Source organism: Bacillus rossius, chromosome 3 (genome assembly GCF_032445375.1).
Source record: "Bacillus rossius redtenbacheri isolate Brsri chromosome 3, Brsri_v3, whole genome shotgun sequence".
NCBI lineage: Eukaryota > Metazoa > Arthropoda > Insecta > Phasmatodea > Bacillidae > Bacillus > Bacillus rossius.
Window position 1 is genome coordinate 82,975,400 of NC_086332.1, and position 25,188 is coordinate 83,000,587.

The 25,188-nt window shown below is 37.6% G+C and overlaps 1 protein-coding gene across 2 annotated transcripts in view; it reads right to left on the bottom strand.

The window, feature by feature from the left end:
* Positions 1-4,480: 4,480 nt before the first annotated feature.
* LOC134530976 (vascular endothelial growth factor C-like) overlaps positions 4,481-25,188 on the bottom strand; it is a 674,879-nt gene continuing 654,171 nt past the window's right edge. Inside the window, exons 4-6 of one of the 2 annotated variants that reach the window (XM_063366365.1) lie at positions 14,028-14,207; positions 7,634-7,776; positions 4,481-6,924 (exon numbers count right to left, since the gene is read on the bottom strand). In XM_063366365.1, the coding sequence (XP_063222435.1) occupies positions 6,789-6,924; positions 7,634-7,776; positions 14,028-14,207 (459 nt within the window). In that variant the 3' untranslated portion in view covers positions 4,481-6,788. The remainder of the gene's footprint in view (positions 6,925-7,633; positions 7,777-14,027; positions 14,208-25,188) is intronic. The other variant, XM_063366366.1, reaches the window with a different exon arrangement.

A 25,188-nucleotide genomic window follows, 5' to 3' on the forward strand; every position in this document is an offset into this window, starting at 1 on the left:
ACCTCGAAGATTATGACCACAATTTTATTTGTGGCGGCTTAAGTTAATTTTTTGCATTAGTAAAGGATCAAACTTATTTGATCGAATCAATTATTACGTATATTAACAAGAAAATTTTTAAATTTTGGAATATTTCCAAATTTCTTGGTCAAATATTACTAATTTACAATATGGCGGGCAATATTTCATCATTGTCTTACTGGAGGCTGATGGACTACGAATTTAAGTCACTTTTAGGATTTTGAACTATTTTTTTAATAAGTTATTTTTCTAAAATTACCTTTCTGCATCGTTCAAGGATAAAACCATGGACAGGAATCGAAAGATTATCTTAATGAGTGATTTTATTGATCAATTTCAGCATCTTTTGCGAATTTATAACTTTATAATTAAAGATTTTCAAGATGGCAGCCAAGATAATTGACAAGATGGCGGGCGCCTTGTCAATAAATAATTACTTCACTCTAGTGGGTAAAAAATAAGTTTATGCACACTGCGGAAGACGAAATCCTTCTCCTAACCAGGATCATGCCCTAACAGGATAAAATGCCTGGGGGAGTATCGATGTTAATTAGAGGTGTGAACCTATATACATGTGGAAGACGAAAACAATATGTAGGATCGAAGATGGTGGCCCCTTCATACAAAACAAGATGGTGGTCGTGAAGTCATACTACCTGCCATAATATATATTGGAATTAGTTATGGGAAGTCAGTCTGTTGGTGGCCATAGTGAAGGGAGGATCTGTCACCATTTTTATTTTGTCCTTCATGAGGTAATCTTGTTTTTAAATAAAATATTGTTAAAATTTGATTAACAATTTTTTTATAAATTTAAATTTTTTCTGTTAAAATCGGATAATAATTACTGATTTTCAAAATGGTGGCCATAACAAAAATTGCAACGATGTCATAATTCAAATTGGTGGAAAGTTCTAGAAAACAAAATGGCGGATGTGACATCATAATATAAAAATGGAGGGATCCAAGATGGCGGATTCAATATGGCGGATCCAATATGGCCACTGGGGTCAAGGTAAAGGTCAAATTCAAGGTCAATAGTCAAGGTAAAGGTCTTCCAAAATGGCTGCCGTGACAATAGAATCCCAAATGGCGGACATGCTCCTCGCTTTTCATCCAGAACCCAGGCGCAGGACCGGCTATCATATACTACTACTAATCCTTTTGTTTCTAAGCCTAATTTGCTGTACGTTTCCGTTACTGTTTCGTCAGCATGCAGATTCATTTTCTATATCTGCTTGCATTACCCTACAACCATTAAAAAAAAATAGAATCCATGAAACATTAATTTGATGACGGAAGACAATCGGTTTTAAAGTTAAACTCACTTTATACCTACTGCTGTGTAACCGTAAACTTTCACGTTTGTAAACATGGGATTTAAGTAAATTTTTAGGCAAATATTTTGGTAAATAATTTGTAACTGCCAATTTTAATGGACAAGATAACAGCTGTATTTTACAAATTAATTCCTGACTGAAACATAAAATAAAGAGATGAAAAATCTCGTTAGAGGTCGTTAATGGATAAAATCAGACCAATGAGGTAAAAATGGAGAAGGGTTTTTTGAAAAAGTATTTAAGTAATTATAATTATTCATATGAAAAAATTGCATCCATTTAGAGTTATTATACATTTGAGAGAAGTACAAAAACATTTGTTTGAATAAATTTTTTTAACACCAAAAAATAGTTCCATAGGTGGAAAAAAAGGGTTAGTTTAGTAAAATAAAATCCATAACTATCGTAGCAAAGTATCAAATCCCTCCGAAGCTATTGTTAGCCATCTTAATTAATATTTAACTAATTTTTGTGACAACCAACCCATAAAGAAAGAAGTGAAAAAAAAAGAAATATGAAGAATAAACTCCGCTAGTAGGCACCGTATAGAGATTTTTCAGAATAGTTGTAAAAATTCTAAATATTTCCAAAATCTTATGTCAGTAGCTTAATTTGATGACTGAGAATAAATTTCTTTAATGTTTCACTTTTGGGATTAAAGGTTAGTTATAATATTTTCATAGGAATTTTCACTAGTGGCATCGCACTTAGGATAACCTACGTACCTACCTGTGCCGGCCCAGTGACAAGCTGATGAAAATGCCATTCTTATCGACATTTTAGAAATTTTACCAAAACGCTGAATGCATTGAATAGAAAATATTTTTAAAAAATTATAAAAATGCAGTGTACAAAAATGTTAGATCGATCCTTTTACAATACTTTTACAATATTTAAAAACTAAGAGGATGTTTACACACCCAAAATCTTCCAGATGATTCTGGAATGTTCCAAAGAAATGTGAACTTCGAAATCTATGGACCCGCCGTGTACTGGCTGGCAACAAAAACATGCAACTTTTTTTTTCACGTGTTTACAGGGTTTTACTTTCGACCACCGTGTACTTGTCAGTGATATCAAACAGCATCATGGACCTTACCCACCATCAATACTGATTTTGTTTATAATTATTCTGGACGTGCTGTACTTACGTGCTCACATAAAAACCGAGTCTACCACTACCACTACAGATCTCACACATTGAAGTACACTGCAAGCTCAACTTTCGGCATTCACAGTAATTTTAACATTCAACTGCACACGAGTATGATACAAGCTAGAGGTTAAATGTCTTTCGTGGCTAAAATGTTTGGATCTGATGACTGGTTTTAGGGTTTATTTGAATCCTCCAATTATTTTAACAGTTTCTGCTTTCCATTTTTAATCTGTAGCTGAGTGGTCATTTCCTAGCCATCTACATGAACTTAAAGGTAAAACTTTGAAATATGTTTTTGTGAGGTTGGAAGCAAATTTGCTTAGTCAAAATTTGATCTCAGAGTAAAATATTTAGTTAAAGTTTCAAACATAAGTACTTAGATTAATTTAAATTTAGTATTTACCAAATCTGTACAATGATATTACAAATTTTTTTTGCCACTGACTAATAATTCTCCTTTAGATTGTTTTTTCATAATGGTTCGACTTAGTTCTTATAAACGCACTTCTCAATCAAATTTTCAATTCTATAAAATGCTTAATTTTATTGCATAAATAATATAGGCCTATTGATTGTTTTCATGTACGGAAACATCAATAATACAAGGTATGCGCCTATTAGACCTAAATGCAACTTTTTTGTAGAAACTAATTTGTGTCTCAAAAGCGATTCTTAAGTTTATACCATATTCTTCTGCTTCAGATGAGACCATTTCTTTCAATTCCTGTTGCAACTGATAACAATATTTTCTTGTTAATTTTATTTCCTAAAAATTCATCTGTTGCCAACAGGTATAAGTGTTAAATCCAAAAGTTATATCACATGAAGTTTTCTTTACGGACGACACATTCCTTTAGCTGCAGATTTTTGAGAGTAGCCATAAAATATATAATTGGCAGCATCAACGAAATAAAAATAACCTATACAGTAAGTTTTTGAGTTTTTTTTCCTGTTGTTCTTGCGCAGGATGTCTATGATATTTAACTGAAATTTTTGTTAAGGTTTTATTAACGAATATTTCGGTGGTTATTTTTAAGCATATAACTAACCGAAAACTACCTGCTTCATGAAACTGTTTGGAAAACACTGTATTTCTGTTTAGAATAGTAAAAACTCTAGAGACAAGTCACTATTCACTTACTGCATACCATGTGTTGTCGAGTTCTATGTCCACTGCGCGTAGAGAGCATAGTTGTGTCGTAACGAGGACAAACATAATAATTGTTCATTTCTCACGCCCCCCTTTTTGACACCTGAAAAATGAGTATTTGGTTGAAGATAATTTAATAGTTACGTTTTCAAAGCTTTTACAAGAATTCCAACTTTTATCTTAAATATATTTCTAAATCATGACGTTTCTTAAAAATACAGTAAACAAATATTACCTCTGATATAAACGGATTTTTAAAATTGTAACTAAAACTTATAGAATATTAAAAATCTTTATATAATCATTATTAAAGATAATTAAGTAAACAAGGTACAAAAATGTTTATCTTTGTAGGAAAATAATTTGTGGAGATACAGCTGAATATGAGTGGCAGTAATTCTCAAGTTTGTGGAGGTGTAGTCTTGAAGAGGGGGGGGGGGGTTACGTTTGACATAATACACAAATGTTAGTGATATAATATCTGGCCTCATAAGGTTTTTACATTATTTAATTTTACCTACATGCTCATATTAAAAACGAGTCTACGTCCTCGTTTATAAAATTTAAGTGAGTTGTTGTGTGATGTATTATATATATATATATATATATATATATATATATATATATATAAAATTGCGCCAACCAATGGTGACTAGTTACTATCCAGAATTTTCTCATTCCTTCTTGTTTAAGTATAAGTAATAGCATATAATCTTTAGCGACAAAGGATTTGTGTATTTGATTAAAAAATATCACACATTCCCATTGTTCCTACTTCATTAGGAAAACGTGTTTACTCTGTGAAAAAATATGTCAAGGCAATGGTTTCAAATCTCATATACTATTATTTTTTAAATGTTTTACCAATTTTTTTTTGTGATACACAATAAAATGCCAACATTCCTGTAATTAGCTAGAACAAAAAGTACCAGGTATCATTTCAGTCGGATAAACTTAGCGTTTTTAATTAAATTTGAAAAATATTAAAATAAATAATCGACTATCACTTACTTATTGAGGCTCTTACTGAAAAATCCAATTCGAGTATTAACTTTCTGTAAATGTTAGACAGTCTCATTGATTGCATATAGGTAGAGTTTCAAGCCATAAAAACAAATAAATATTAAAAAAATCGTTCTATTAATTCTCAAAGTGGTTGAAAAGTTTTGAGAACTATGCCTATTATATACTCTTGTAAAAAAATCATACACGTAATCTAAAGCTACGGGATATAAGTAAACTAGTATGTATAGGTTTGTCTGAATATTTAAATTGTGTGTGAATTTTCTAGGTTTAGTGATTCTAGATGCATACTCAATATTAAATACAACTGCGATTTTGAGTTGCCTTATAGGTAAGTCATTTAGCCAAAAAATCAGACATAATAAAGCTCGATGTTTCTGGAAGAACATGCATTATGTTAATATATTTTTTTTTTCAGAAAAAGGTAGCAGGAATGTATTAATTTCTTTTACAAATGTACTTAACATTGTCTCTTTTAATTTTCACATACCTACTTACGAAACACTTTTCTACAAATGTAACTCACAAACTAAATCCTAACCACAAAAACATAACATAAAAAAAAACACTTGAAACACATTCATTCATGATGTCTTATATTACACATTTTATTCATTCACATTTTACTAAAATGCATATGGATAAAATTACTGGCATTACAAGTATGGCATAATGTTTTATAAACTTTTTTAAAGACAAAATAAACATTGATATAATAAAGTACCGTTACCTATGATCACTCAACGTTATGTTTTGATTGTTTTTATTTATTTAATTTCTTAAGCATTACTAACTATTATAAAAAATAAAAATTATCAATTATTTTACAAAAGATAAACATATTTCATTACAAGCATTGAATATATATAATATATATTCAAGGATACAAGGCACATTAATGGTTTTACAACCGTTTAAAAAGAAAATTTCTCAGCACCTTAGCGGTAAAAGAAAAAAATTTAAAAATTATGAAAAAAATAAAAATGCAAAAATCAGTGAGAATAGTTACGAATCAATATATTGTCAACGCTTAAGTTTATATTGCATCGTTTAAATATCCTTTTTCTATGTTTATATTAATTCGTACTTGGGTTCCTTCGTAAATTTATCATGTTTACTTATGGTACATTCTTTCAGACAACTAACATGCCAATTGCTCAATATAATGCAAAAGAAGTTAGAAAATACTGTGGCATAAAAGTATAAAATATATGTTTTTAAACTATATATCATACATTGACTAATAACTGATCTCTTAAAATTATTTTTTACACATGACTTTACTGTTCATAGCAACAAAATTATTCACTCTAAAAAGCATCACAATTAAAACAATACATTTACTGGCTTTATTAAGTAATCTGTATTTACTAAAGACAGGCAATGAGTGTCGATTTTACAAAATAATACATTTATAGGCTACGGTTAGTATTATACAGACTAGTAACGATATGATTATTAAATGTTGGACACAGTGAGCTGAATGAACTCCACTGCATAAGATTGTATTCAACAAATTGGTTATTAAGCATTCTTTTCTTTCTTATGACACATTGTTAATGGCATTCTGTTAAATGTAAATGATATATCTACTCTGTTGTGCAGTATATTCGTAGGTTTATAAAATGGCAGTACCTACTACTTATTATCATGTAGGATATTTATATTTTAAAATCTTGAGTTTTCGATGACGGTTAGTAAGTACATACTACAGTTTGTTATTAATTACAATGGGTACAAATATTTAAATTTTAAAAATAACGCATGAATGAGTGTTAATAAAATGTATCTGGTCTGGACAAATATTAGTTTCATACATTTATAACCTACTTAACTAAACAATTCTTAATCCAAAGAATGCAAAAGTATAATGCGAATGGCGAGCCTTAACATAAATACACATAATGATTGGCACCAGAAATTAAAAAAAAAAAAAGCCACCCACGTCTTGCTGAAAAAAAAAAACAAGTTCGATGCAGCAGTTGGCAGCACCATCACGGATGTGCGGCCTAAGTTCGTGCCGCGCGCACTAGTTCCTCGAGTACTCCACAGAGCGCGGGTGCAAACGCGTTGCGCGCGCTCTCTCGTGTCCGCCGCGTCAGTTGCCTCTCTGGCGCTGGAAGTAGCGCGCCCACGCGTCTAGCTTCTCCTGTCGCTTGGGGCAGCGACCCGCGTGCAGCATGTACGAGCCGTACTCACACGACGGGGACGCGCACTCCGAGCTGCGGATGCACCTGCAACGAACGGAGCGCCCGTCAAACACTTGTCGCATCAGAAATTAAATGAAGTGTGTTGATAGGAACCGAAATACGCCATCTTAGTTTCAACTGTTTTTAGTCCATCCACGGTCATATAGATAGGTCTGGAAAAAATACTTTGATTCTCCATCCACTCAGTGAAGCTCGTGGCGGCCTGCGAATTAACGTCGCTAGTATGAGTATGCTACTGTAGTAGCAGTGCTGGATGAAGATGAAATAAGGGCACGTGATCGTTTTACAACATAATGGATTACTCACTGATGTACCTTCTATGCGACAGTATCATCGCTGGAGAGATGGGATGTGCGTGTATTACCAGGTCATGGGAGCACTCTCAGATGTATCTACTCTAACTGTAGTAGCATTGTTGTGGTAAGATGGAATAATGGCGCGTGCGTGTGTCGCTACGCAACGGGGCAGTCACAGATACATCTTCTATACGACAGTAGCAATGCTGGAGGGAAGTTGGAGGATTACCGTGTATGTGTGTAACTGTGCCGTGGGTGCACTCACTGATGTATCTACTCTTCTGTAGTAACACTGGAATAAGGGTAAGTGCGTGTGATACTACACAATGGGGCCCCTACACGGCGGCAGCAGTGCTGGATGACTGGTGGGAGATGGGCACTCGGATGTACCTGCTGTACGGCAGTAGCAGAGCCGGCGGGCGAAAGCGAGCACTCACATGCGGTCCTGGTGCGAGAAGTAGGTCTTGCCGCGCTTGGCCCGCAGGCAGTCCTTCTGCTTGTCGAAGCACTCGCAGGAGCACTTGCCGCCGCCGGCCAGGTGGCGCGCCGTGTACGCGCTGGGGCACCGGCAGCTTCCGGTCCAGCACGGCGAACACAACAGACAAACACACGCTGCAGCACCTGCGCCTTCATTTCGACGGGAACGCTAAGACGCTCACGCATCCTCGGTTGAACGCACGAATAACACCGCGTTCTTGCAGATACTTTATTTCGCTTCTGGGAGCGGTGTTGTTTTTTATTGTTCGAATATTCTTTACCAAATCCTATGAATTTGACGAAGATAGTTTTTGGTTTAGTTTCTTACAGTGTTGTTTCTTTTTTTAAATTGAAATTGAAGAGTACTTATCAAAATTTGTATGTTTATATTGTCACGTGATTAAAAATTGTTATCATGAATTTATTAATTATTTATGTAGGAAACAAAATTTAAATCTTTTCTTTTGTTCGGGACTTGGTTTCCCTCAAGCTCAGATTTTGTAACACCTTTGTTGTAATTTGGGTCTCCGCGGGGCTGGGAGAGTGCGAGCCTTGCACGTATGTATTTGTCTGGAGGCGCAGGCGTGACCGCGTTTCAGCCAGGCCAGCTGACGCGTTGTTGTGCTGCGAGTCTGGAGAAGTTCGGCGCAGACTTGTTTACCGTTCTTTCGAGGCCAGCTGAGAGCGCAGATTGTGCGCAGTCGCCGTGCGCAGGCGAGTGTCGCCATCTAGCGGCCAGTTTTCTGACTACGTGGACATCACAGGGCGTGGCCGGGCGGCCGGCTTTTTTAAATAACTTTACGTGTTATTAAAACACCGCCCATCGTGTTAAAATTCTCTAAACAGTTAATAATTGAAAGTTTCCCTTTATCGTTGTGAACTTTTGTTCCAGCCATCCGCCACAGATGACAGCACCGTGGTTACACATTTCCGTTCTATGCCAATTCCGTCCCATTCAAATGTATACCGAGAGCTACTATGTTACACATAAATTAACCACAATATGAATGTAAAAATAAATATATAATTTAATTTAAGTGTTTCACTTTATTTATGAATTATAGGAATACAAATTTCAAGAATAAAAAAACTATTCCAAATTTTCACATTTTGAGCGTGTCTCCTAAGGATGCGTGTGTATCTTAGGTAACACCTATATGGTGGGGAGGGGTGCTTTGTCCCCACCAAGAGGGCTCTGGTGGTAAATTTTTCGGGGTAAGTTTTTGGCGTACATTTTCATTGTTAATAAATGATACCATGCTGTGTCTTGTGACTTGTCTCGAATTTCACATAACTCAACTCTAGTATCAATGACACACGTATCCTTCCGTAACTACTGTTCTGTAAACAGTGTTTGTAATTAACATTGTGTTGTTGTCAATGCTGGTAAACAAATAAAACATGTGGCTTCGCGAGTATCACTGGTCTACCTGGTATAACTTCCAAGAATTTTCAAATTTGGGACAAGTCTCGTGACACAGATTATAAATAATATAAAGAACCCAAAACAAATGATAAACTATTAAATAGCTGTATGCACAAAGAGAATATTTAAAAAATATACCTTTAAATTAGTAAGCCTGGATATTATGTTTTCCAGTGGCGGACGTTGCCGTGAGCCGATGAGGTTTCCTGTGGTATTCACTTTTACCTTCTCCCTCGAACTCGTTCCGTCAACGCTTCACTCCCACCTCCACACACATTTTTACGGTATAATATTATTTAAAATGTTGTAAACTTTAACTTCTCATTTTATGTACGATCACCTAAACACGCACAACATTTCCTTATGAAATAAAAATAAACAAAAAAATATTTTTCTGAGAGCTTACATATTTAACAATAGCAAAATATATCCCAAGATGTATAAACGCTTATCATTGGGGAGTCAGTGAATAGTATGTTTCCAATAAACATATCAGTGCCATATTTATTATCATCATACTAATCCTCATCATGTCAACCATCATTATTATATTATTGATCATTATCATCATAGTCCCAGCCATCTGAGCTACGTTTTCAGGTAGGTGAGGCCAATATTGTATTTGACCACGTGTAGTAATCAGACATTTTTTATTTAGGGGCTAAGGACTGACACCTGTTAGTAAATATCAGATTGAAGAATGATGGAGGCTTTCGCAGCCATAGTCATGTACATTATCTCCCACCGTAGAATGTCTACTACTGTAGACTATCTATCACTTTGACTGGGCTCAAACTTGAAAGCCAAGATATTTTAGATATAAGATTGTTGACGTGTGTAAAATTTTTAGAGAATACATTCATTTTTTATAACCTGTTATGAAAAAAATTGCATTAATAAACCAAAATAAAATTTTCAGACTATACAAAAATTGAGAAACGAAATCAAGATGGCGAAGACTAATTCCCTTTTGAGGCTTAACAAGTGACCATAAAAATTTTCTTATTAATTTTATTTTAATCTTAGTTTTCATCTACAGGATGCAGTTAACAAGTATTAAGAATGCAGTGGAGAAATAATCGAGGACAAAATTATAAAATCATAATCATTTGTATTTCAAATAACTGAAATTTATTTTAATTTGTGTGCATTTTCAGATCATACGTAATACAAGTTTTAAATGCCTAATATTACTTAATACCCCGAGAATAAATTAAAGAACCCTTCATAAATTTCTGATGTAGGTTGTACTGTATGTCCTTATATTTTAAACAGCCAAGCGTTGTGATGATAATATCTGCTTTATAATAGCTTGATAAACATCATACTTGGAGTTAAATCTAATTAATACATTTATTTTTATGTTTATGGAAACCTAATATGTCATAATTTTTAAATATTTTCAACTAAAAAAAAGCAAGAAAAAGTTATACGTTCTAGAGTTTTAAATACTCTGAATTTAACGTAATGTAACTTAAATAAAACATTTTCTGAAATTAGTAAAAACAATCTTGCACATTATTAAAAATATCGAATTTTATTAAGCTGCACATCAGTTTTAAAAAAAGGCATCCTTAAGAAATAATTATTTTACTTTTCTGCTTAACTTCTGTACTTGCTACAAGGCTCCAGTTTCTTTACGTGTATATAAATTAAAGCCTTGCCCAAGATAGAATGCTGAGCTTTCTCGTGTATGAATTTGTTGACTTTAGACGGTGAACTCACAAGTAGAAAAATGCAGTGTTTTTTAAAACTACAAATAGGATTAAAACTTCCACATAAAAGCTAATAAAAATGAAACTAAAAATTAAAAAGAAATAAATCTAAAAAATGCTAGCGAATTCAGTAGGTAAATACTAGCGTCCCATCCTGGCTTAGCACAGTTGCGATCTACTAATGTGGCGTCATTTATATTTAACAAATACGTACTTATAAGTATAAAGTTCTCGTTAGTGTTTCGCGTTTTCAAAAATTATATACCTACTAACACGTACTGCCCACAACAAAATAATTTATTTGTACACAATGTTGATAGAGACAATACAAACCGATTTTGTTTACAAGTCGTACGAGAAAGAGCTGAATATAGCTGTAGGTACATGTGAAAAGTACTCAACGCTTAAATGTATACATTTCTAAAATTCTGTATTGGATGCATTTATTTGATGAATCAGTCATGTATAAGTCAGCGTAAGCCACGCAATCGCTTCACACGAGTTTTTTTTTACTTGATTACTAAAAATCTAGCGTTTTCTATTATATTTAAATTTAATATGAATGTATTTTACTAATAAATCTTTCGGAAGAAATTATTTAAATGATGGTGAAAACCACATCCAAATACCGGCATTTAAGAAGTAAGCGAACAAACAGACAAACGTGGATAGCGACTTCGTTTTAAACTATTTAGAGAAAATCAATAAACGTTATAAATAGGTATGGGTAATTTTGTAGTCCATAACCGACTTATGTCCCCATATTGTTGTATCAGTCTACCCTCGTCACATTTTAAACACTACGGAATATTATTGCCTTTGCTTTTTATAAAATTTTACACTTGCTAAATAAAAAAAAATAAAAAATATTATAATTTTTTGTATTTTTAATCTCATTAAGTGTGTTTTGTTATTTAATATTATTGCTTTGGATATTTAATAACCTAAGATACTTTTTACGGCCAGTAAACTTGACTTTATAAACTGTTATAATAGTTGGCAGGGATTTGTTTGGTTTCAATTAAAATCTCCCTTTTTATACTTTTAAGTGGAATGTCCTCCATATTTGAAACCATAATAGACAATATAAACTTAAACATTTCTAACTATGTATGTGATATATAAATATGATTTACATGATAATACCTTAACTGCACTCTTATAAAGATGGTTAGTGTATTAATTTGTTAGCGGTCACCCTCTGAGCATAACGGCGTAAGGCAGATAAGTTTTCATTGCAACAGGGGTGATTGCAGCTTCGTCTTCGGAGACGCCTTTCCCTGACATCATGAGCGTCTGTGCGCCTCCGGCTGAGCGGATTCGGGGACCCGCCACACAGTTTAGTGCTGCGGGTTGCGCACGGCTGGAACTCTCAGGGGCACACGTAAATTCGCGAGGGCCTGCTTTTTAGTCCAGATCACGTTATACGCCATGTTTGCGTGAAACCAAAAATATTGGTCATAATGTTTGTGTTTGCTACGCGGAAACAAATTTAAATAACTGAATTTTATTGAAGTGACAATGTTCAACGACGGAAATTCTAAGAGACAGAAGAGGAAGAGCTTGGTGGTCGCCGGGAGAGTAATGAATCACTCTACTGTTGAGAGTACTCTATGGAAAATGAGCGTGAAGTGTGAGAAGACAGAAGAAGAAGGGCCTGGTGGTCGCAGGGATGGTAACCTACAGTTCACAAATCCTTTCGCACAGGCCCAAATACTTGCTTTCGTTTAACATCGGAAAAAATTTGAACCACACATGTAATTAACCTTTTTAACGTTTGCATGTGCCGCCATGTTTAACTAATGAGAGGAAGCTATCAGTGACACGTAACAAAGAAACTCGCTGCCAGGAAAGTATGCAGAATTTCTTTCGGTTTCCTCCTGTTGTTTGCTTTCAAATACTTTTTGTTTGTTGATGGAAATTATTATATACTTATTTTAAGATTTCGGGGCGGGAAAGGAGGGATATATTCCCCATATCCCCCTATGGAGCATGTCCTTACTTGCTGCAGTATAAATATTTTTTCTCAATTTTAATGTCCTAAGACCGGGTGTAGATTTCCCATATAATTAAGAAACCACTCAATTTGGGGGCTTCTTGCGTTTGTAAATTGTGACTATGAAAAGGGTTTAAAACAATAATTTTAAAACTATATTTTACGGTCGACATTTTGTATATCATACATTATTTTTGTGGATACTGAAGGCCTATAGGTCAAAATAAGGGCAGCATGAAAAATACAAGCACCGTATCCCAAGATTACGAGTCGGTTACCTGCAGAACTCTCGGGCCGAGCGGGCTCATACCCCCGTAAATTTCCGCTGCCCCCTCCACCATTAAGATTCAAAATGCCGCGATAGGCCGGACACGCTCAGTAGCCAATGCAATACAAGGTTGCGTGACGTCATCCCGACAAAATACTCGCCCCGATGGCCCACAAGAAATATATTGTATTTATAATTTTGTCGTGTCGTGATACCCGACAGAAAGCAAAACGGAAACTGAAAGGAAAACTTACAGAACTAAACTCCAAAAAATATTTACATACTTGGTAAAACTATATGCTGAAAAATGAAATTTCGTTTTATGTGTGGGCACACTTTAACAATTGTAGTTTGCCTTCATTTATTTATATAATCGGATATCAACGTGTTTGTGGTCAAAATTGTTATTGTAGATTAGTAAAGATTTAATTTAAAAATGGACCAGATCGTGAATAACTTGTAATTAATAAAGTTCAGGCTTTTCTGTATTAAATTGGGTTGAAAAACTACAGAAATCAGCCATTAAAGAATAAGCATGGGCTGAGATAGCATATATTTTTATCTTCTACACTGTTTATAGCGCATTATATTTTCCATTTATGGAAAAAATTGGCTTGGAACGATTTGCCGACAGCCAAATCAGAAATCGTCAGTTTAATCTTGTCGTGGTATTGGGACCATACGCTATTATATCTGTCATCCTGGAGCTGCACGACAGTTTTTCGTGTCTGTCGTGTCGTATTCGTCGTGGCATTGTGACTCCAGTTTTAAACATTTTTCGCCCCCGGTCATAAGTTATCTTTATTACGTCACTGGAAATGTTTATGTCACGTTCCTAACCCGCGCGTTTCCTCAACTTTCCGAGCGTGTGCCAAAGGACTTGTGGGTCGCAGCCCGGTGAGTACCTGGGCGCGGCACATCGCCCAGGCACGGACAATAGGGTCGCTCACTTCCTGGACTTGGGCTCCGGCCTGGGCGGCTCCAGCCGCTGCCACCGGCTGGACGCGTAGGCCGCGTCCTGCGGCATCACGTTCAGGAACCTGTCCACGCAGTGGCACTCCGTGTGGTTGTAGAAGGACAGCTTCTCCACCAGGTTGCGCTGCCCGCCGTCGGGGACCAGCACCGTCGTCTGCAACACACAAGCGTGCCGTGAGCATGGCGCATGGATCATGCTGGTGTTAGTCTGTGCAGTTTGGAGGTCTGGTTAGCTATTGGCACCAGGACCCAAGCTTTGGGAAAGGGAAATGGGTGGTTGATGATGTGGGGGATATCTGCCTCCCACTTCCTCCCCGAAATCATTTCCGACAACAAATGGCTATATGGACGTTGGTATATATATATATATATATATATATATATATATATATATGTGTGTGTGTGTGTGTGTGTGTGTGTGTATATGTATATATATATATATCTGAAATCGATGAACTCCGCCACCGTTTAACTATTCATCATGAAATCTGGCACATCGAAGTGTTTTTTTTTCATGGATAAGAATGTAATGCTATCCATTTATTTATAACTCCCCACTAGATAACACTGCAGAGCATCAACCTCTATACCGTTCAACCGATCGCCATGAGTAAATTCTTTTTTTATAACAGAAAATCATAGGTCATAGACATTAAAACAGTGAGTGTGTGTCATTTATCTGTATCCGCCACACGGTCATAAAGTAAGGTCTGGCAACTTACTATTCTTCTACTTGGCGAAACTCATCCGTTTAGTAGAGCTCGTGGCTGCTAGCGAGCTAAAGGCTCTAATAACTGTTTAGTTTAGAATTTCATCAATAGAAGGCTTTGTCTTTACTTTGTAAGGCACTATCATTTGGTACGTCCGTCACGTCTTGCCTAGAGGTCACCCGGCTTCCCGCAAAATGAAGCTGAATATTTGCGTCCCGGTTTTGCTGATGCGTAGCCTTGATGCACCGAAATTTTGCAATAAATGGTACCTTAAAACATAATTTCCCGCTTTTCAAGTGTAGGTCCTAAAGACTTGAAATTCGGTAGTAATGTTCCTTATATTATGATGTGTTTATCCCGGGAAACGTCGGGTATATTTCCTCCCACCCTGACTGACACTTCTGAGCAAAACAAACCGCAACTGTAAAAAGTCTAATGCTATAAGTTTGTTTCAGATAATGAAAATAACTATCTAGAAAGAACCCCAAAAAGAATTCCTGTATGATGTTAATATGGTGTAAACAATGATATCAACATCACTTCAGCGTACAAAATTATTTGAAGAAAAGTTAACATTGGTTAACAGGGTATGTCATGCTGTGACCATATTTAAGTCACTCTTTATCTTGTTACGCGTACCCGAGTACCCTAACATAAATGGCGCTCATCGAAGGCGGCTATCAAGGCTTGTTTGGACTTTTCGACGAAGGTATCAAAATCGTCTGAAGGGATATATAAACCCCATCATCAGACGGTTTCGACGAAGGTATCTAAATCGTCTGAAGGGGTATATAAACCACGCATCAGCTCTTTCAGCGGACGACGCCGAATTTGCCACGCTGCCGGAACACCTCGCGAGCTACACCGTCAACAAGCTGTCCGCTGCCACCACCCCGCCGATGACGTCAGGAGAACTCTCTGGCGTGCCTCGTCGACTACAATTTACTTGAGTTAAAGAAATAGACTGGTCGCGGGTAGTTGCAGAAGCGACCCATGGATCTGGAGACCTTGGCAGTAAGGAGAAGCGAGTGGTAATTATTACTCGTTTACTAAATTTGAGCGCTCGAGCAACGTAGCTGAATTCACGAGGGCAGGCGGCGGTGGTGAGGTTCGCAAGGTGCAGGCAAACAAACCCTTGCAGATATTACCGGACTTAACATTATTCCCAGTGGAGTCACTGACCAACCGAAAATGCGTATTTCGTATTCAGTTACATTAACGCCTTTGTGTAGAGTCGCAGACAGCGAGTTGAAGTTGCAAGAGGTCATATCTTTTGAAGTTTTAAGACTGGTGGGCATAGCGAGTCTTGCGAAACCAAAGGGAGGTGCAGTCCTAAGGAACGAAAGTAGCAACTTGTGTGGATGGTCACCAAGCTGCTGTGTTTGCGAGTGGCGTGCAGATTCCGCTACTCGCTGGGAGCACCGCCGCGCGGCCGGGAGACGAGTTCCTGTCGCGGAAGACTTGCTGCAGAAGTGATGTCCTGCAACCGGCGAGACGTTGGACTGTGTGTGGTGCCCCGGAATAAGACGTCGACAACCCGGAGGAGCAACTCGTTGAGACTTTGCTGCAATATTTCGAGGCGAGTACGAGTGGGAGTGCATTAGCAAGCGGTGTATTACGTTGGCCACCTCGTAAAATCCTAACACGGCGGAGTTTGCGGGCGGCATTCAGTCAAACGACGTTTTGTGTTTTAAGTAACTAAATTTTTGTATGTAAATGTAAATAAACGTCTAAATTCTTAAGTAATAAGTAATGAATAATCTTTTGTATAACATGTTAAATAGTACTGTTAACTACCTAGTTTGCCAAGCTCTTAGGTTGGAGTACAATTTAATGTAAACTTTTTATTAGCCCTATGTTTTCTCAAGTAGGTTCTTTAGTGCTATAAAATAATATTTTTGGTTTATACAACTTTACATGAACATCGTTTTACTTGGGGATTTTAATTATACATGTGTTAAAGAATCATTCACTCATTAAGATTTTAAGTCATTAGTAGGACATAATAAAACGTGGAGTTTTGTTTTATGAAAAGATCGGCCACGCATTTATACAGTTTAATAGTTTTATTACAGCGTGATCGTTTATCTGTTGAGTAGAGACAGTACCATAAGGCATTTTTTATGTTTACATATCAGGTGCCGTAAGGCAGGCAAGCATATACGGAAGCCTGGAATTTCAGATTCAAATGGTGTTTGTGATGATGTTTTATTGGAATGAAAATTTTAAAATGAATTAATTATGTTTTAACGTACGTATGGATTTACTCATGCCCCTTAGTTTATGTAGTCGTGCGTCCCTCTCCTTTTAAGGGAAAAGAAACAACCTCTTCTTCATATTGCGATACCCGAAACATTGCTAAATTGTTGCTTGACTACGCTATATAATGGTTTATATGTATAAATAAAAATTTCCCTCGCTTTATAAAATCACTTCCATAAAATAAGTTTCGAAAATGGAAACACAACACTTCATATGGTGTTTTGGGTGACCCGCAAAACTGGCACCCACCACCAGAGGAACTAAACTTAACTTGGCATGGATGTCTACTATTAGTACCGTCTCCCACAGTAAACGTTTTCTACTATTGAGATTTTTGTTCTATGTCAGTTTAAGGGTCCCGCCTTATCATGTGTGTATTGGTGTTGGTGAGGTGGAATTATAAGTGCGACGCTCGATGGTGTTTCCAGCGTGGTATCGCCTCTAAGCGCATTGCTCTAACTTGGCACGCAAGTCATTTCGTCATGCATAGGGCAACTGTGAAATTTGAGCGTAAACATAACATTATATGGCGGTGAAATCAAGATAAAGTTGTAATGCAAGTTCACTGAGTGTTTTCAAGAATCTGTTAGGATGTTTCAAGCCTGAAAATTATTCTGAAAACATGCGTTAAGCAATTTTCACTGGTCTAAAAAAATCTTTAATACGAGTTTCCAGAACATAGATACTCTTACGGCCTCAGCTTATTCTTAAATGCTGTTAAAAAAACACCACTAGGATATCTTCAGCAGTTTTCAAATCACGTGGTTTTTTTCTGAAGTTCTGCACACTATATTTGTGTACGGGTAGGCGGCCCCCTCGTTAGGTCGCCACGTTAAAGCGCCATTTTTACAAAACGCTCAAGATTTATTGGAAGAGTATGATTATCGAACAGCACTCGTATACACAAGTTTCGTTTCATGGTTTCGTCTGTAACACATACTTATTTTTGGACATGGTATACGGAAGACAACGGAGACTTGATGTTTAATATTCCACCATTGATATCTTATGGCTACCCCACTTAAGTCCCATAGAGGCGGGTCACCGAAGAGAAGTCTGCACTGAAGTTCGCTGCATGGCGCGAGCAAGGGTCGCCCTTAGCGCCCCTGCGCTTTTGGAGCTCCTGCACCCGCCAGGCAAGCCCCGTTGTACATTATCGTGCCACGATGTTTATGGCACGCAAGCTTGAACAATGGCGCACGCTGGCACCACGACTGTGGCTCAGCGGCGGGCAAGTACACGCGCTCGATCGACGCGCCGATTGTGCCGTGATGGGGTGGGGGAGGGGGAGCGGTTGATTGGCGGGGGCGGGGTGAAGGAGGGAGGAGGGGGTGGGGTCGCGGCCGTGTCAAGGTCGCGCGACCAGGCCACAGCTGCGCCAGATCGCCGCGCGATGTCGGCGGAGTGACACGGCGGGAGTGGCCCTAGGAGCACTGGAGAGGAGGAGGGGCCGAGCTCCACGTGGCGGGCAGCTCGTCCCGCGCGCAAACAACAACCTTTTGTAACTATCGCCCTCACCCCTCTTCCCAACCGTTTTATTGTTTTGCTAACTATAGATTGTTTTGGAAGACATATTACGACATTCGGACTACACAACTATTTTATTTTTTCCTAATTGCCCAGCCGTGAAATTGCACAAAAGCTATTTACTAACTAGTGAACATTTTAAAACTAGTCAAACCAACAATATTTGATAATTAAAGAAAAAAAATCACCTTCTGATTATTAACACGGAGACACACACTAGTATGTGTGTATGTATGTATGTATGTATGTATGTATCTACATATATATATATATATATATATATATATATATATAAAACAAAGTTTGACAAAAAACGTGAATTCGAATGTTAATGTAAATGGATACCCGGGGAAACAGGCCCAGTGAAAGTGCAATGGCGGCCGAGGTCGTGCCCTTAGTAGCTGGTTCCTGCCAGAGCTAGGCTGGGTCGCGACAGGGTCGCGGCTTCGACCCGACCGAGCAGTCGAGTCGGGCGGCAACGCGGTTCCAATCCCGCAGTCATCCCGGAGGTCTGGACGCCTTCGTTCAGCCTCCGCCGGGTTGTATTCGCCTTACCCTCAGGGCGGGGCTGACCGCTGTGGTCTCAGCCAGTGCTGACCAGTGTGTTGAAGGTTTCGAAGTCAATTACTGGTTACCAGTACAGTGGAATTAATTGCAAATTGTTTATTGGGCTGTCCTCTTCCACAGTATACAATTTTTGTTATTTAACGTTAATATTATACTTCTTCAGGCGCCATATGGAAAAAATAAATAAATGAGAGTGAATTTTGACGATGCGCGCTCATCATGCAACAAAAAATTGACACGATGACGAAAGGCTGCATATAAATAAAAAAATTATAAATGTGCTTTTAAACCATATACTTTAGCGACTGATAATGAATAGTAATCTGTAGGATTAAAATATTTATTAATTGTGAATATTAGTAATATACATTGGGTTTATAAACTTTTTTAAGTGTATTTATATGAGTGAGCTTATGTTCCTGTGTGTATAATTAATTTTCTTTATAAATTATAAATTATTACATTAATTTTTGAATAAATAATTTAAATTATTAAATAAGAATAAATATTCAGCAAATTTATTGACAGTCAATATAAATATAAATTAATGTCCTATTTTTCTTAGTTAAATAATTAATTTTATACACATGTTAACATTAATATTGAATACGGAATATTAATTGATTTTCAATTAATTATTTTTTGTTACAGTACATTTCAAAAGACTTCATTGTCTTAAAACAAAAAGTATTACTTCTAACGCATGTACATTAAGTACACAAATCTTTTTTTCCTCCCTAAAACACTACACTGAAAAAAAAACATGTTTACTGCACTGAAAAATCAGACACCCAATATTAGAGGATCGGAAAATACGTGTTTTCATCAGCAATCTGAGCTAAAAGCAGCGTCTATCGACAGCACGCCGCGCCGGAGCAGGATGCAGAATGAGACGCTACTGCGACGTGCCTTGCAAACAACCACAGAACGCAGGGTGCCATCTTTAAACTGTCCGTAATTGTCTTCATGCAGGTGCCCTTTATGCAGGTAGGCCCATTGTGTCTCTCCCATTTACAAGGGCTATTCGTAAAGAAAAGTCCGTTTGGTCAATAAAACAAATAAAATCGCGATAAAAAGTTTTAATTGACAGTTTTAACTTACTTCATATCTACTTCACATTTTCACACAATCACCATTCACTTTCAAGTACTTTTCGCAACGTTGCACCATTTTCTTTAACAACTCTGCATAGAAGTTGGTCGCCTGGGAATGGAACAAACCCCTTGGTCATAGGCATCATGGACTTCGAATACGCAATGTGCGTAGCCTACGTACAGGTGCTTAGTAAACATCTCCGGAAAACGTTTAAGCAATAGCCGTACTCAAGTCGAAAAATGATGTCTATCTTTTTTTGACGTAAAGAGCGTCATTTTGGTTGATTCAATGAAACGTGGGTAAACAAAAATTACAACAAAAATTTCAAAAGCACGACTATCAACTGGTTTAGTTTCCAGTCAGCGAACTTTTATGCAGAGGAGTTAAAGAAACTGGTGCAGTGTTTTTCTCGCGAGTTTATTTAATTTTAATGACACAACGGAGGTTACTTTACGAATAGTCATCGTGCAAGAGACCATCGAACAGTCCGTAGAAACTTGGAGCGTAATAATCAATACGTTATCACCTGAAAGAAACGTGTAACACGAAGCAACCCAGCAATGATTTGATACTAAGCTTCTAATTATTTTTGCCTCTTCCCGTGATAGTGTAGATATTGTTTATCGCGTTATAATAACCAACATATCTTAAGTACAAGCGTTGCCCGGGATAAACACAGGGTGATATATTGTCCACGAGTTAAAGCAAAATGGAAGCGCAACATTGAGAAATGATACAAAATTATTACTGTTTGTTGTCTATGGCCTATGATTTCTGTTTCCCCATGGCAATCGGTTTAGAATTTGATGCGCTGCAGCGCCATCAAGTGAAGAGTTATAACAAAATGAATATCGCGAAAGTATTCTCCGTGATCAAATATTTATGAGGACAGATTAATTTTCTTGCTACCGAGGTTAGATTATACATTTCTGACGAGTACTGAAAGACTCGTGTACGTGTATTTTATTTGTTATGCTTTACTATTTTATTTCCTAATATGCAAATATGTTAACTACGACAGATGTAATTGTTAAAGGTGGTTAGTTGTACGAAAAGTGCGTATCGCCTTAACTCCGCCACCAATAGAGGTTGTAAATGAATAAATAAAATGTATGACGAGTTGTCGCTGATGTTGAACCAATGGTCTCGCACGTCAAGGCAGTCCAGGAGAACTGTGAGTACGGCTCATCGACACTGCCGCGACCTCGTGTTCGTCGTGCGAGTCCGCCTCGCTCGTCTTCGCTCCCGGGAATTATAGACATTAATGAAATAATTAGCTAATTCAAAATGGTCCGAAGCACGCAGGTGTAGGTTCGGCTCCCGGGAGTTCACTGCCTGTTGTGTTAGGGCTGACTCCCTATGTCCGATGGGCATGGCCCGCCTGGCAGGCTTCACCTCCAGTGCCGGTTGTGTTTCTGAAAGACATGGGATTTTGAATTGCAAGCTTGCAACAAATACCAAAATGCGAATAGGTTTTGACTTAATTCACCTGTAACTTTATACCCCGACAGTTCCTCTATATTTAACTAGTAGTATAGTAGTAGATATTAGAGATTTGTAAATTAGTAATAAGTCCTAGATACTAAGCAATAGTCATCAAAAATTTATATTTCTAAAATAATAATAAAAAACTAAAAATAAAAAATAATATTTATAATTATTATTTTAGTTTTATCTTAAGCACTGCACGTCCATCCCTGAGGTGGGTGTTTGCATATTTCGTAACGAAATGCCTAGTTTGTAAGTCATTTATCTGTTTTCTGTCTTAGTTTCTTAGTTTTTTAGGTGCTGACTGGCGGCGGAGTAAGTGGTCAGTGCAACCACTCACCACCAGGGGCGCTTGCGTCCCTGGTCACTAAATCCAGTACTGGACAAATAGCAAAGCGGACCACGAGTCCAAGTGTCCAACCCCCGCATGGTAGATTCTTTTCTACTCTGTCCAACACTTCATCCAGACCATCCTCTGTCTCCTGTAAATTCCTACACGTAATGCATGCCAATTTGCATCCCGCATGAATGTACCCAGGGTTTTCCCTGTGTCTATGCAGGTTTTACCTGGGCCCAACCTATCTCTAGTTATAGTCTAGATTTAAGAGTGAGGGGAGTTAGTCATGGCGCCAATCGCTGCCATGGCTGGCCAATCCCCTCCTAGCACATGATGCATGCGACCCTCTCCCTGCATGGCTAATCCCAGCATGACTAGGCGAATAGACTTCGGCCTGAGACGCACCTAGGTCCCTCCCTAACCCGGACCCCTCCAAAATACACTTAGTTTTAGTTGGGTTAGGGGGAAAAAAATAAAAATATCCCGGGGAGACGCGGAGAGCAGTTGGCAATAGAGGGAGGAGCCACCGAGGACTTGTCAGGACAGGTCGGCCGAGGCTGTCGCAGCTGCTGTGCGGCCCGTTCAGGAGGAAGGCCCGCGCGAGAGGCCAACGTCAACACGACCGCACACGAGGAGCTTAAAGGGCCCCGTCACACTGTCAAACATCAGTCTCCCGCCGTGTTATAGTCACACGCGGCTTCCAATTTCTATATCAAATAGAGTTGGACAGACAACCGCAAACACGTCTCAAATGCCGCTTCTTATTGGACTGGCCTAGCTGAAACTTTCCAATGAAATTTTTTTTTAAATTTTAAATATTATATCACAGTACTGGATTTGAACTTGCTATATCTTAGCATTTCCTAACCTTAGACACGCATGTACAGGTAATTTTAAATCACATTTAAACTTTTTTTGCACGATATTTAAAAGTTATAAATACGATACAACTTTTGCAGATATTATTTTACGCGAGTCATTGACATTAAAAATATTTTAATTTTTTTTTTAGCATTTATAAACTTTTTGGACACTCGTGTAATCTTTGGAACCGATGCGCAAGCACGATTATGGTTACATCCAAAATCAGAATCATTTTAAAACCAGCCACATCTTGAAAGTTGCTAATGGGAACAAACACGGCTGCGCCAGTGACACCGGTGACATCATCACGTCATTCGACCAGCATCCCTGCAGCGTGCTGCAAGCAAGTGCTTGACGGCGTGGCGGGAGTGATGTCATCGCCGGGGCATTCCCCGCCTCTTCCGGCACTTGTCGGCCGAACCATTCCCCAGTCTACCCTCCTAACCACTCTCCGCTATCCCATCATGCAGTCACCACGGCTCCGTGGACTAGACATGACAGACTGTTTCTCGCGTTCAGCGCGTGCCGCCTTGATTGCCTCGCGCTCTGCCAATAGAACATTTAGATTCAGTAAACAATGACAAGTGCTTTTTCTTAATCCCTACTTAACACAATACTATGAATACGAATGTGTATTTGTCTGTTTGCCCTTCGTTCACACAGCAACGGAACAACTGCTAGACATGATTTCTATCCATCCCTAAGGAAATGAAAGAGATGTAAATTCAGTTTATAATATAAAATCACAGGCGGTAAGTCATAGACACAAAAACAGTGAGTTTGTATCATTTCTCTATGTCCACCACATGGTCGTATAGTAAGGACTGGCAACTTCCTATCCTTCTCTTTGGTGAAACCCATATGCTTAGTGGAGCTCCTGTATGTTCTATGGTGGAGCTCGCGGCTACTAGTGAACTAACGGCGCTAATAACAGTTTAGTTTAAAACGTCATCAATTGGTGGCGTTGCCTTGAATCTGCAACGCGCTACCGTTTGGTGCGACCGTCACGTCTTGCCTAGGAGTTACCTGCCTTCCCACAAAATGAAGCTGAAGATGGTCGTCCCAGTTTTGCTTGTGCATAGCTTTGATGCACCTGAGATTGTCTAATCAATGGGACTTTAAAATCAAAATTTCCCGTTTTTAAAGTGTATGTCCTACAGACTTGAAACTCGGTACTGATGTTCCTTATATTATGATGTATTTAGCCCAAGCAACGTGGGGTACTTCAGCTAGTATACTCATAATTCAACATGCAACCGCTTTCGTTAAAATTATTGAACGTAAATCTGTACATATATTAATTAACTAGTCAGAACCGTTTTGGGGAACGGAGGGGGAGGAGGTAAAAACAAAATCTCTGGAGCTGAGCAAAATAAGGCCATTTGGGAAGGGGGGAGGAGGAATGGTAATAAAACCCCTTTTCTCACTTTTTGCTTTTAAGTTCTTTCCCTTTGTTGGTGTGAATGATTTTTATTATGTGTTTGGTGTGATCTCTCTCTCTCTTTCTCACACTGTCCTCCCTCCTTGTGTGTGCATTTGGACTTGGCACGTCCTTCGAGAGGAACAAAGGTCCCGAAGGAAAATAGTACGATTTTTCAAACCCCACAATTTAAAAATCTAAAGAATGAAAACGTTATACTGGCCATAACCGTAAACGCGACCTGTGCGTATTGTATTAACTTGCGATGGGTGTAAAAGGTAACGTTTGGAGTAAAAAAAATGCATATTTTCGAGTTTACTAGATCTAAAGGTTATAAATTGAGAATGTACAACATTCAAAAGAGTTATGAATAGTATGTTTTTCAGTTATTCCAGATTTTGCCTTTTAAGGATGGGAAAAAGGAGGAAGTAATGTTTTATCATAACAATTTCATTGCTTCATAACAAATAAAGATTGATGTAATAAACTTAGTATAATCAACGTTAACAATTATTATCGAGAGTTAATTCACCTCTTACTGATATTCGACCGTAAAGTCACGTTAGTTTTTATAGTTTTATATCCGAGCAAATTAAGACGAAGGTAAAAAAAACTGAGCAATAATATGGTAACAATTATGATTTAATATTATTTTTAACCTTTACTATTTTTCTATATTCGACGTAAAAGGGGTGAAAAGGAAGTTGATTTATTTTATTGAAAAAGTCGTATCTCTGAAGCTAATCAAGCGGGATGTCAGTTATGTGGTATTTTTTACAGACATGCCACATCTACCAATTATTTCTTACAACATGTTGAAGATCTAATTTTTAAAGGTGAAATTTTTAAAATAGTGTTTTAACAT